Source organism: Acomys russatus, chromosome X (genome assembly GCF_903995435.1).
Source record: "Acomys russatus chromosome X, mAcoRus1.1, whole genome shotgun sequence".
Taxonomy (NCBI): Eukaryota; Metazoa; Chordata; class Mammalia; order Rodentia; family Muridae; genus Acomys; species Acomys russatus.
The window spans coordinates 51,595,289-51,608,869 of record NC_067169.1 but is presented as its reverse complement, the minus strand read 5'-3'; the positions used below and the strand labels follow the sequence as shown (position 1 = coordinate 51,608,869).

The 13,581-nt window shown below is 44.2% G+C and overlaps 1 protein-coding gene across 7 annotated transcripts in view; it reads right to left on the bottom strand.

Moving 5' to 3' along the window:
• Positions 1-13,581, bottom strand: part of Dlg3 (discs large MAGUK scaffold protein 3) — a 52,688-nt gene that overhangs the window by 12,299 nt on the left and 26,808 nt on the right. For all 7 annotated transcript variants that reach the window (XM_051142484.1, XM_051142486.1, XM_051142487.1 and 4 more), the window contains one exon: positions 10,989-11,103. In XM_051142484.1, coding sequence (XP_050998441.1) covers positions 10,989-11,103 — 115 coding nt within the window. The remainder of the gene's footprint in view (positions 1-10,988; positions 11,104-13,581) is intronic.

Sequence of the window (13,581 nt, the reverse complement as noted above, 5' to 3'; positions counted from 1 at the left end):
GAGACAGGATCAGTGCATTTGAAATGAATTGAGTTCCATGAAACCTAAAGCAAGGCAGGCATCTGTCAGCTAGTCTACAAAGACCAACAAGCTGGAGCAATGTAATTCTAACTGATGAGCAATACACAATGGCATTGTGAGCTTCAAAACTGAAGTAGAAGGACAGAATTTGTATTAAGCACACATTAGTTTGGAAGTTTGGAGAGGGAAACAGAAAGATGCCAAAATGAATCAGGAATTGATTATAGTGGCACAGGCTGGTAATTATAGCATTAGAGAGACTAAGGCCAAAAGATCATGAGCATGGCATACATAGTGTGATGGTTTCAATGAGAAAGGTCCCTATAGGCTCCTATATTTTAATGCTTGGTTCACTTGATAGAACTGTTTGGGAAGGGTAGGGGGTGTGGCCTTGTGGGAGGAGGCATGCCACTGGGGTGGTGAACTATGAGATTTCCAAAGCCCACGCCATTCCCAGTTAGTTCTCTCTGCCTGCTTTTCGTTGATCGGTTGTGAGTTCTTAGCTACCGCCCCAGTGACATGCCTGCCTTTCTGCTGCCATGCTCCCCACCATGACAGCCGTGGACTAAACCTCTGAAACAGTAAGCAAATCCGCAATTACATGTTTTCTTTTTTTAGTTGCCTTGGTCATGACGTTTTGTCACAGTGATAAAAAAGTAACTAAGACAACCAGTCAGATCGTGTCTCAAAAACTGAAAACAAAACTAAAGGCAAACAGAAGAACTGAGGCATATTAGGGTGTATAGATAAAAGGCAAGAAGGCCAAGGTGAGTGGATAGAAACACAAGGTATATTTTAGTACCAAAGAACTTGGCTTGACCTTTGGTGACAATAGCAAGCCAGGAACATAGGAGAAAGTTAATACAGATGTGTTTTCTAGATGCCAAGAATCCAATAATTGTCATTTTAAAACATCTGAAAGTTTGACTAAAACTTATATAGCATCTACTTCTGTGATAAGCTCAGGTGCTGTACAATATTAAACACACACAAGTCAAGTTGGAACAAACACAGATCCAAGCCAGCAAGAAAGCCAGTACTTATCAATGCACATTAGGAGCTGTGCTGTTCACTTTGTTTTGTAATCACAGCATGTGTTCCTTTTACAATTTCCAAAAATGTAAGTTGATTAAAGAAGAGACTGAGAAACAGCTCCACTAAGTGCAGGCTTGAACCTTTACTTCAGGAGTGTCGCTACATTCCCTGGCAAACAAGGCCAAAAAGTTACATAGCTCCAAATTCCTATGAAAAGTGGCACCTGTTCCATTTGGCATCTTTATGAATGATGAACAAGGCTATATCAAAGAAAGGGATGGACAATGCTTCTAAGCTATGACTTTGCTAAGGACACAGAAATATGATATCTCAGTTTGAAAATTCTGAACTAATATGTGCAGTTATGAACCCAAAACATGAATTAAGAATTTCCTTTACTATCAATCAGGGTTGCTAATAGGAAAAGAATTCAGCAGAACATTGGGGCCTCTAAGTTCACTTTGCCCATTTTCCTAATGAGGAAATTTCTTAGACATTCTTGAAGCTTCTTTCTAGCTCTAGCACTTAATGAGTCTGGGTCTTTCCTTCAACAATTCCATCCTTTGTCTTGATTTTGGTCTGCTTTCAAAACCCATATGAGTTTTTCCTCTAAATCTACTCCTTTTTTTCTGCTGAAATTTTGTTATGCTAAGAACTAAAATGTCCTCCTAGATGAAGGCCAGACCCAGAAATACATAGGACATCATTCAGCACTGTGTGGTGGGCAATTATCAGACCAGGGCCCTTAAACGTCAAAAAATGTCATCAGGTCTATGTCATACTCAGGTGTCTTTAAAAATATACACCCTAATTTGCCATATAGCTATGTCTAGAAAATATTGTTCCTTCATTAAATATATTCAGAACATTCTTTCTGCAGGTACTGTGTTAAATGAGACACACAAAAGAATGTGTTGAGATTGTTTTCCTATTTGCAGTTTTATTGATAGAAAGTTCTTAGTTAATCTTTAATAATCTTAACTGAATGGCCTAGCAGAGCTTGAGCTCTTGTAGAAAGGCGCAGTAGGCTGAATATGAGGCAACAAGAAGCACAGAACAAAGCCTACGTCATCCCCAGTGAGTACTAAGAAGGTACTGATTTTTGAATAGGGTATCAATAAAGGTTCAAGATTTCCAAAGGTAAAGATAGGGAGAGAATAGTCTTTCTATCTAGACTAAGCAAAGGCCTGGAAGGAACAATAGGTGTGGGCAGGCTCATCACTACATCCTTATCTGATTGGGTCACAGAGAGCAGCAGCCGGATCGTCCAGCTGAGGAGTGTGGCATTCATTTAATAGGCCTGTGTAAACCACTTCATTGCCTTGACTTTCTCATTATCATCAGGTTATGCTTTCATGTGGAAATGAACCCAACAAGGAGAGCAAGGCAGGGTATTCAAGTCTATCTCACATGACACGTTTCATGTAGCCAAAAAACATATATAAATTAGACCTTTAAGAGATGTCATTATCTACTAAGATCTTTAAAAGCATACTAGGGTCTGGAAACATCGCTCAAAAGTTAAGAACACTTGTTCTTGCAGAGGAGCCAGGTTCAGTTCCTAGCCTCTTCATGGTGGCTTACAACCATTCATAACTCCAGTTCCAGGGGACCTGACCCTCTCTTCTGACCTCCACAGGTACCAGGCACACACATGGAGCACATACATACATACAGGCAAAACACTCATGCACTTCATTTTTTTAAGTCTAAATGGTGTGCCTCTCCATGGTTGTTGTGAGAGAGTGGGTCATTTTCTTCATTGTGCAGTCACTGATAAGATTCCCAAGCTCCAATAAATAACTCTCCATTGATGCTTATGCAAGCAGGCATAATTAACCTCAGTGGGTCACATACAAAAGGGACAAAAGAGGGCAAGAGAGATGAAAATGACCAAAATTTGTATCATATACACACATACACCAGTGAAATTGTCAAAAAACTGTGACCTATTAATGATAGTCTGTCAAATAGCCTACACTCTTAATAAAGGGACAGGCCTCAGCCTTTTATTCTAAGCACCTCCTTCCTCCAAGACTCTCATAGTTCCTCCCTCTCCACATTTAGCCTAAGGAAGTTAAGGTAGATAATAGCCCTTTTAAAGCCAAACTGAATCACTGTCCCAGAATTAAAATTTACTACATTCAAGGCTCAAATGAGACAGAACCACTTCAATCTCTGATTCAGAGAAGGAAAGAAAAAGAAGGAAAAAAAGAGAGAGAGAAAGCCAAACCTTTGTCCTCACACACCTAAAAAAGATATAATAAAATGTCTGCCACAGGGTGTGTGTGTGTGTGTGTGTGTGTGTGTGTGTGTGTGTGTGTGTGTGTGTGTGTGTGTGTGTGTGTGTGTCTGTGTGTACGCGCAAGTAAGCTTACCTGAAGATAGGTGTTTTGGAAGACTAAAGCCTGATAAATCCCCTTTTCTTCTGAATCTTAATAGAAATTTTAACTCCTTACTATTATTATTGCTGTTGTTAGCCATGAATATCACAGCACATTGTGGAGATCAGATGACAACTTTGTGGAGTTGGTTATCTGCATCAACCTTTAGGTGGGATCAGGCCAATCAAAGGCAGGTTATCAGGATTCTACACCTTTACCCACTGAGCCATCTTGTTAGCTGAACAGAAAGAATTTTATGAAGTTAAGGTTAAGGGGCCACTGAGGTCACAGAAACACTGTCATGAAAGGCCAAAACTTCCAGAAATACTTCCCCCCCCCCCTGAGCGCATAGGCACAGCGCTCTGGGTACACAGCTGAAAGCACCTTCCCAGCCTCTCAGCCAAGGCTGTGTATCGAAGAAGCCACAATAGGAGGCAGATCTCGGGTGCCCCTACAACTTGTCAATCATCAAGGTCAAACCAGAAAATATTGAATTGTTTAAAGAAGAAACTACACAATGAGGCCTGGGAAAGTAAAGTAACCACACACAACAAAGACGCCATCAGTGCTGTTCCATCAGCACAAGGTGGGATAGACCAAGCAGTCTAAAGGTTCAAGTCCAAGACTGTTCTTCAGCATACCAGCACTGAGAGCCACTGCCTGCTTCTCTAAGGAGACAATGTTTCCAAAGATCTTAGAAGCTATATTGCTAAAGAAGTGAGTTTTTAAGTATCTTCAGCGAGATCCTGCATGTGCCCATCCACAGGGTAATGCATACCTTCTAGGGGACTTGGACAATTTCATCTTGGCTGACCCCTCTCAAAGAGAAGGGAAAGAAGGATATAATCAGCTCTAAGCAAACAGATTACCGAGCACAGGTCTTTGTAGTTCAAATAGTAAATTGTGAGGTTTGAGTATAAAAGATCCAAAGAAATTATAAGCACCTTGCACAGCCACTGTGGCACCTTAAACTTAACAAGCCAGAATAAAATGAAAATGCATACTTGGAGGGAACTGGTTAGGCAGGTTTCCCAACACACAGCAAACAAGGACATTTTAGTACTAATAGCCTCAAAGGCGAGGGGCTGCTTCCACAGAACTAACTCGCTTGCAATGATGTCCATCTCCTTAGCTACCTACAGAAGGCCATCTGTCTTGCATGGGCTATGTCGTCCCCTGCACATATTCTTCATGGCCCAGGCCAAGTTTCTCCCTACTTTGTGATCCTGTACACTCATAATTCCAGACATTTGGTAGTAAGCTTCCTTTATAATTTCTATTTATTGAAATTTAATTCTTGAGTGATTATTTTTGAGTTTTATAGTATATCACCAAGGAAGTCCTTCTGAGTGATTGTGGCGGGTGGATGAGCCCATGCTATCCCACAGAACACCCCCAAGTTATCGTCACTCAGTGTTGTGCTGTGTTTCGCTTTCATTGAGGCTGGGGTCTGGGGCATCACTAAAGTGTCAGATAAAGGGAGTTTATAATATCTATTGCCTACTTGGCCTAACAGGAGCACAGAAAACCATGAAGTAGCAGTTACACATCAGCTCTTGACTTTGGTAGAAAATTAAAGTTTCTAGAGCTTCCAAGAACATCCTAAAACTCCAAAGCCAAATTTTCAGGGGACAGTGGGTGTAGATCCTAAGGGTAGCAACAAAATGTGGCTAACAGAGTCAGACATCTTGATGCACCTTTTAAAAAAAGAACAGGTTAGGGACTTCATCTCTAGTGTATGTAAAAGAGCCAGGCCCAAAAGGGCAACCATGAATCTTAAGGGACATTCAAGGACCAACAACATACAATAAGAGACCATGCAGGGCTCACAGGCTCTGCAGATGATGGGATGAATGGAATGACTATTAGCACTGATGCTTGGAAATGGACAGTACCAGCAGCCGCTGGTAGCACTGATGACTTCCATACATTTACTGGTGCTTTTAACATAAACCAGCGTGTGCAGTTCAGCAGTAGAGTACATGTGAGGCCCTAGATTTGACCCTTAGCCCTACAAAAATGAATAAATGAATAGATAAATAAATAAATAAGTGATATTGCTGACACCGCTAATTCTGCCAAGTCAGTAAGCCTGCCAATATTTTCTTTTTAGCATCTTCATCCTCTACTGAAGCTTAATGAATAAATCAAGTTGCGCTTCAACGAACACCAGCCTGGGCAAATTGTCCTGTTGTTGACGGAAGAAGCATTCTCCAGTTTTTTTTTTTATGACTAAACCGATATACTAACATTGTTTCACAGAACCAAAACTACAGATGCCTCAACAGGATTTCCATTTTAGAGTGGGAAGAAGACTGGGAGATGGCTAGCCAGGAGGCCAAAACTCATAAACTGCCAGAATGTTGTCCTGAGGCTGCAAAGAATACAGCCAGATGATGCTGCAGACTTTCAGAAGCTACTTGTACAGTCGCACAATTGAGCCTCTTTTAGAGTCCAAGGTCATTCACTCATTCATTCATTCATTCATTCACTCATTCAAAGTCAGATCTGGGATTCTAAGCTACTCAGCAGCTTTGGAAAGCTGCTCACATGCAAAGGCCCTCACATGCAAAGGGCCTAAATTAAACACCTAGCCAACCCACTGTGAGCCAGCTGTGTGAGAGGTGATTTCTGGGCTCTCTTCCTGCAGTAGCAGGGCAACAGCCCTAGGCTGGGCACACAGACAGGCTCTGTTCATCACACTCACCCAGTAAGGGATGGTTCTAGTGTGGTAAAGAGAGGAAAGGCCCTTCTCATTAAGTTCTTGGTGGTTTTAAAACCAATTGCCAGTATCCAAATATTGGTATCCTTCCTCCCTTCCTCCTACTCTGCTTTTGAAATTTCCCATCAGGCCTATGGTTAGAACAGCAGCAGCCCACTAGGGTTTCACCTGGTACCGCCCCAGTGCAACTGGGGAAGGGCATTATCTCCTCCAAATAGCTTTTCAAACAAGAGGGAAATAGATCCTTGGAAGGGGAGGGAAGAAGAGGAGAAAGTGTCAAGAGGAAAGTCAGCAGCAAAACTGAAACCCAAACTGAAAAGTGCAGCCACATCACCCTCTGGGTGAAAGTCAGCTGCAGGAGGACAGGAGCCAGACCTCGCTTCCCTGAATCCATCCCAGCAACCAGGCTCAAGTTATTAGTTCTGCGCTACTGCCTTCCACAGAACAGGAAACACAGTGTTTAGTTGCCCCACTGATGTAAAAATAAGTGTCAATCATGGCATAAAGTGGCCATACTTGAGTATTCTGACTGTTAAAAACATATTTTGTACCGGACCTGGTAGCATAGGCCTGTAATCCTAGCTACTTGAGATGCTGGGGTGGGAGGATCACAAAACTGAAGCCAGCCTGGGTCACACAGTCAGATTCTGTCTCAAAGGAAAAACTAAAATAAAAGAGAGCTGAGGATGTAGCCCAGTGGTAGCATGTGTGAGGCCCTGAGTACTTGGGGCAGGGAAACCAACTGACCGAATAAACAATAGCAACAATAACCAAAAAACAAAAATCACTATGCACAGTGACCTGAATCCCTAGAAGAGATAGCTAGGGCTGTGTTTTTATCAACATTCCAACTAATTTCCATCAATCAGTAGGTTAGAGAAACACGGAAAGACTTATACTCTATTAAAGGTCAGTGTAACTTATCAGTTCACATTCCAATTTGGAAGTTTCTTAGCTCTCTAATGCAAGCCTCACTTTTCTCATGTGCAAAATGGGACCATTTTAAAGGATTTTATTTTGGGTGTTGTTGTTGTTTTGGTTTTTCAAGTCAGGGTTTCTCTGTGTAGCCTTGGTTGGTCTGGACTCTGTAGACCAGGCTGGCCTTCAACTCTCAGAGATGCACCTGCCTCTGCCTCCCAAGTGCTGGGGACTAAATGTGTGCAAAAAGATATTTTTACATCATTTAAAGAGAATAATAAAGGCCATGATGCATGGGTGACATTGGGTTCTCTTTAAGTTGAAGATGCCAGCGTGCTACTAAAAGCTTGTGAACAGAACAGACCCAGGATACTGCTTTAGCTTTAACTCTGCAACACCCAGGACAAAAGGTCACCCAGGCTCTTGTATAATCCCTTCAGTGACAAAAAAAAAAAATCAAGTATCTTCTCTCAAGAAGCAGTCCATTCCATTTCAGACTTTTTATTATGAGCTCTTTCTTCCTTCCATTGAACTGAAATATGCCTTGGGTGACAGAACAAATCTAATCCCTTTTCCACATGACAAGGTAAGGCAATTAACTTAAGGAACGCTGGGAGGAGGGAGGGAGAGGAGTCCAGTTTGAATATGCCCCCTGTCAGAGGCATGAGGTGAGCAGCTTTATTTTTTGCACATGTCCATCAGGCTGTTGATATGTAGGTTTAGAGTTTGGCAAAAAGATCAAGGCTGTCATTTATACAGCAATATGATGTAAAGCTGTAAGACGCAATGGTATTGCCATCTCAGGCCCAGAGCTAACAAGGTGTTTAGGGACAGTTAGCAAGGCAGACAGAGCCTTTTTGAAGCAGACAAAGGGTCTGGTGTGGAAGACCCAGTGAACTAGTCACTGACTATGATGGCCACAAGGTCACTGCTGTTCTCTGACAACGGCCCCTCTGGAGCCTTCTTGTGCTGCTGAGGAACCATACTGCCAGGCTGAAAAGCCGGTGCTCACATGATATGAAGCCACTGAAGACTGGAAGAAGTGGCAGCAGAGAGTACTTATGATTCCAAAATATCCCAGCCTGCATACCAGGAGTGTAGGCTTCTGCAAATGATAATCCTTTCTTCATATTTCCAGGGGCAACATTGCCTAAGACAGTGTTTTCTGGACACTAAGGACAGTGAAGAAAACCATTCTTGAGAGTGGGGACATGGCTCAGTCAGAAAAGTACTTGCTATACAATCACGAGGACCTGAGTCCAATCTGTGGCACCTGCATAAAAATGCCAGGCATAGCCGGGTGGTGGTGGCCCACGCCTTTAATCCCAGCACTCTGGGGAGGCAGAGCCAGGTGGATCGCTGTGAGTTCGAGGCCAGCCTGGTCTACAAAGTGAGTCCAGGACAGACAAGGCTACACAGAGAGACCTTGTCTTGAAAAACGAAACGAAACAAACAAACAAACAAAAAAGCCAGGCATGATGGTACATGGCTGCCTGCAATCCCAGTGTTGGGGAAGCAGAGGCAATGAGGAATCCTGGGTTCACCGGCAGTCACTTAGTCTACACCTGCGTGCGCGCACACGCGCACGCGCACACACACACACACACACACACGCATACACACACAGGTATGCAAGCATACATAGAATTGAGTGCAACATGCACCAAAAAAGAACCCCATTTTCCTCTGTTTATACCTGCATTTGCACAGTTTGACTAAAGGACTTATTTTTCTAAACAATCCTAGTAATTTCTTAGGCTACTAGTATTTCCTGCCACAGAATTCAGGGAAAGAAAGGAGGTAATAGTTTAAGGAGCTACTGGTATCAATGGAATTATTTGTTTTTCTTTTTAAGAATATAAGAAACAAGCTGAAACGAGTTGTGCAGACCTAAATTCCCAACTACTCAAAAAGCTGAGGAAAGAGGATCATACTTCAAAGGCTGTTGGGCTACAGAGTGTGATACAGGCCAGCCTGAGCAATTCAGTGAGGCCATACCCACCTAAAATTAAAATAAATAAAAGGTGCTGAGCTGCAGCTAAGTGCTAAAGAGTGCTTGCCTAGCATGTGTGAGGCCCTGAGTTTAAGTCCTGACATCCTCCCCCTCAGCAGCACCACCCACATGAAGGAAACAAGTATGCTCTCATACAGAAGAGACAGAACCAAGAGTATAGCATAAAGGCTGCGACAGGGACAGAAGAGAGCAGGCCAAGGGGTCAGCCCAGAAAGGGCTCCCACTCCCAGCTGTAAGCATAAAACATTATTTCCCCTGGTTGCGTCTGGTGATCACAGTTCCTATCCTAAAGCCTACCCACTTTTCTGAGAGACACAGTTATCTAGCCAAGGTTAGGAGCAGATTACATAAAACTGATTCACTAGCAAGAGTCATGGTCTTTGCCTTCCTTCCCAGAGTCCAGGAGAGTGGATCTCTTGCCTGAGCCACAGAAGGGTGTTCCACAACAAGAGCCAGTGCCAGGCTCCCCTACCCAGGCAGGGACAGCAGTAGCAGAGGCTAGGCGGAGAGGAGAGATCTAAAAATAAAGCTCTCTGAAGGAACTGTCTTGCCTAAAGAGAGCTTCCCACGCACACTGGAGTGCCACATCTGCGGGGGCTGGAAGCACGGAACGGAACAATCCTGACCAAGTCACATAAGCATTACCCACTTTTGGGGGTGAGGGCACATGATGGTTCCCCCATCAGAGACCCACCATCCATGCTGTAGATCCTGAGCAAGGGCTTAGTGACCACCAACAGGCCTTTCTTCTCTAGGAAGGAGACTGGAAAGATGGCTGGGCCTTTGCCAAGCCTCCCTACCCTTCTCTGCTGCCAGCAGGAGGTGACTGCAGCAAATGTTCTCCACCCACAAAGAGTAGAGTGCAGGGCTGACTTGAGAAAAGAACTGAAAGGGTTCTAGTGGGCCTCAGATGCACAGAATGCTCCCTAGGCTGACTCCCTGTGCAGTAGGGTCAGTGACAAGCAACTGTGGAAAAAGAAAGGCAAGCGTGCGTGAGAAGTGCAATTAGCATTGACATCAGTTAGCTACCGTCATTTCACACCCCAAGGACACAGTAATTGTCACGTTACCAGGCAACTGGCCTCTCCTTCCCGCCTCCAGCAAGGATCAGAGGCCACCATAAAATGTTGAAGCAGTTAAATCATCCTGGAACTACTTTTGGCTCTGGGGAGTGGTCCCACCACCTTCCCATAAGGCAGCTGACCTTGCAGTACTAGTGGCCAGCTGTTGGCACTCAAGAGCCTGGCAGGAAGAAGGAAACTATACCTAAGTCTAAGAAAAGTTACGGTCCCTTATCAGTCTACCAACTGAAGATCTTGTACTTTGACCCCCTCAAGGGTTCAAAAGCTCAACAATATCACCACATAGTTTTCAACGGTAAGTGCAGTGTGATCATCTTTCCCTGCCTTTCCGTTCTTGGGTGGGGAGTGTGGAAAGAAGGGGACAGGGACATAGCAAAACATCCAGAATGCAGCAACCTGCCAGCTCTTTGGTCTCTTAAGAATCCCTACACCAGAACACTATGATAACTGATATGCTCAGACACAAATCCTCATGTCTTGTCATGCATATGTGGAAGGGGATGGGGATGCTAAGTTTTCCCCTCCAAGCACAGACTGCAAGTAACATACTCTGAATATTCCAGTGTTATCTGAATACTGACTAGCAACAATCACCAAATAGTCTTACAATTAGAGCAAACTGCACATTTCCCGTACTGACTCATTCATGAGCAAAAAGGAAGAAACCAGTTGACAAAAGGGAGGAGATACTGACCATAAAATACACAGCCTGAGCACACAGTACAAAGTGTTGTTATAGTGCAGGGAGGACACACCTCACCCTACCAGTTAGACAAGAAAGGCTAAGCCTGGTGCTCGAAGGGGCAACTTACCTGACATACAAGGACCTCTTTTCACTGGTTCGGAGAGACCCAGAGCCAGAACTCATGCTGCTGTTCATCATTTGTTCTCGCAAGTCATGGATCTTGGATTCAAAGCGACTGTACTCTGTCAGAGAGACAAGGGGAAAGACAGGACAAGAATGAACCCAAGGAGCTCCCTGGGCCAGCACACCCGCAGCAGCCAAAGAGCCAGGAGGACACTCGGCTTCAAAGCAGCCTGGAGGTGGAATCTTTGCTTTGATAAGCAGAGTCTCTCCCCCAAGTTGAGAAAGACAGACCAACCCTCCCACCCTCACCAAGAAGGGGAAAAAACAGGTGCATATGGGCATGTCAAATGGAAACAGCTTTTATCTGCTTCAAACTCTCACTGATCCTTAAAAATCACAACTGGAAAGAGGTTCCAGGGCAGCCTCTATGAATCTTTAGAGCAGGCGCTGAGGCCCAAGGAGAGCAGATGGGCAAGGAGACTTTCCCAAAATGCAGACTGCAGAGAACAGATGGCCCTGAGATGCAGGGCAGGGGGGCTGGAAAGGACCAGTGGCTCTTCAATCATCGTCAGGTAAGGAAGGCAGTTTTCCCAGAATGACATTTTTAGTGGAAAGATAGTAGATCCCAGTACAAAGACAAAAAACCAAACTACAATCATTTGTCGAGCATTAAATCTAAAGTTCTCCTTACACAACATTTTCAGGTCTATAATCACTCTGTAAAATGGGCTATATTGAGAGGCACAAGATATAAAAATGGCAGAAAACAGGACATACTGGAGTGACAAGCTGACTTTAAAGGCAGTCAAAATTTATACTGGAGGTTGAAGGTTGGGCAGCTGCTTACAAACAGTTCCAGGGGAAATTTTTCACAAAAGCATTTTTATGCACCATGGAGGGGCTGGCAAGAAGCAACCCCACCTAGTCTGTGTGACTCTGTGGGAGAAAACACAACACCTGCTCCAACACCTGCCCTCCCCCTCCCTCAGCTCCCTCGGCAAAGCAACCTGACCTTCAGCTGGGTGAAAAGGGAAATACTAAGAAGCCAAGGTGAGAAGGAAGTGGAGTTAAAAGTCAAGTAAACACCTTCCTCTCAAAGTTTATTTTTCCTCACTGGGAGATCAATGAAGGCAACTGGCTAAATTCATGTGTCCTTTCATTCATCACGCATCCAGTGTTCAGGTGATCTGTCCTCATTACTTACTCCTGTCCCTACAACCCTGGAGGATGCAGTTGAGGCACTGACTCACCTATTAAAGGCGGGCGGTGGGGGGGGGGGGGCCACAGCAGCTGGACATTGTGTGTGTTCTGAGAGTTACAAGGCAACACATCCATATAAATAAGGTGTCCTAATCTAAATGTAAAGGGTGGTGACTGATTTGTCATAGGAGCCTTGGGCTCCTCAGAGAGACAGAGATCCTTGCCTCACCCCAGGGCTTGGCCTTTAACCCTGATCAGGGATCATTTCTTGCTCCTTCCTTCCAGGCCCTCCCTTCTCGCTCACTCACTCAGGGAAGAACCATGCAGGCAAAAGATTTGAGCAGACAGTACTTCCTTGGTGATGAATCAACGAACTATACACAGAACCTGGAACGTTTCAAGCACCGTGGCTCATACCAGTACTCACAACACCCAGAAGGCTAGGGCAGGAGGGGCAGAGGTTCCAGGCCATCCTGGAATACAGAATAAGACCCTGCCTTACTAAAACAACACAGCCCCCAAACGCAGAACAACAAATGACACCCAATCTATCTGCATTTTGCTCTTGTCTATGCACTGCATTCTTTGGAGGTGACCCTGCTCACTGAACTCTAACCGTAGCAGTAGGTCACAGCGGTTGCTTAGTAACCATGTTTCTCAAAAAAAAAAAAAAAAAAATCCCTTAAAAACAACCACCAAACCACCATTTCCTCACAACTCATAATCCAAGGTTGGTAATTCTGGGCCAGGGGACCCAATTAAAGTAACGAAGGAAAGGGAAGCAAAGCTGCTGCTTTGAGGAATCTATTATTGATTTTCAAGTTCCTTAGACAGTGTTATTCATTTTTCTTATCCAGTTGAACCCCCTAGTGTTTCACTCCTTATCAGTTTCTGGCTTCTATTTGTGTAGTTATCTAATGTGCACTAGGCACAGAGTAGCCTGTGCTAAATGGCTGTTGAGTAAATCAGAGACAATTTAGAAAACTGTGTCCAGATGGAAGCATCTGTTATCAAACTACTAAAGCAAGTGATTTATTTAACTGATGGGCGCCAGCTTCACTCATGGGCGCCAGCTTCACAGAGGATTTTCAAAGGTAATAAAGTATTGTGGGGCTGGAGAGAGATGGCTCAATGGCTGCTCTTGCAGAGGACCTGAACTTGATCCCAGCACCCACGTGGGAGCTCTCAACTGTCCATAAGTGCAGTTCCAGGAGAGTGATGCTTTAGTTCCCGAGGTTAACTGTTGGGAGCAACTGAAGTTGCTACCCCCTTTTAGGACCCCCCACTGGTCACCTGGTTAACAGATCCACAGTACTAGGGATGGAACAAACAGAGGCCTAGGCAAGCCCTTTAGCAGGAAGCTACATCCCAGACTGCTTAAGAGACTTTGTATAGAA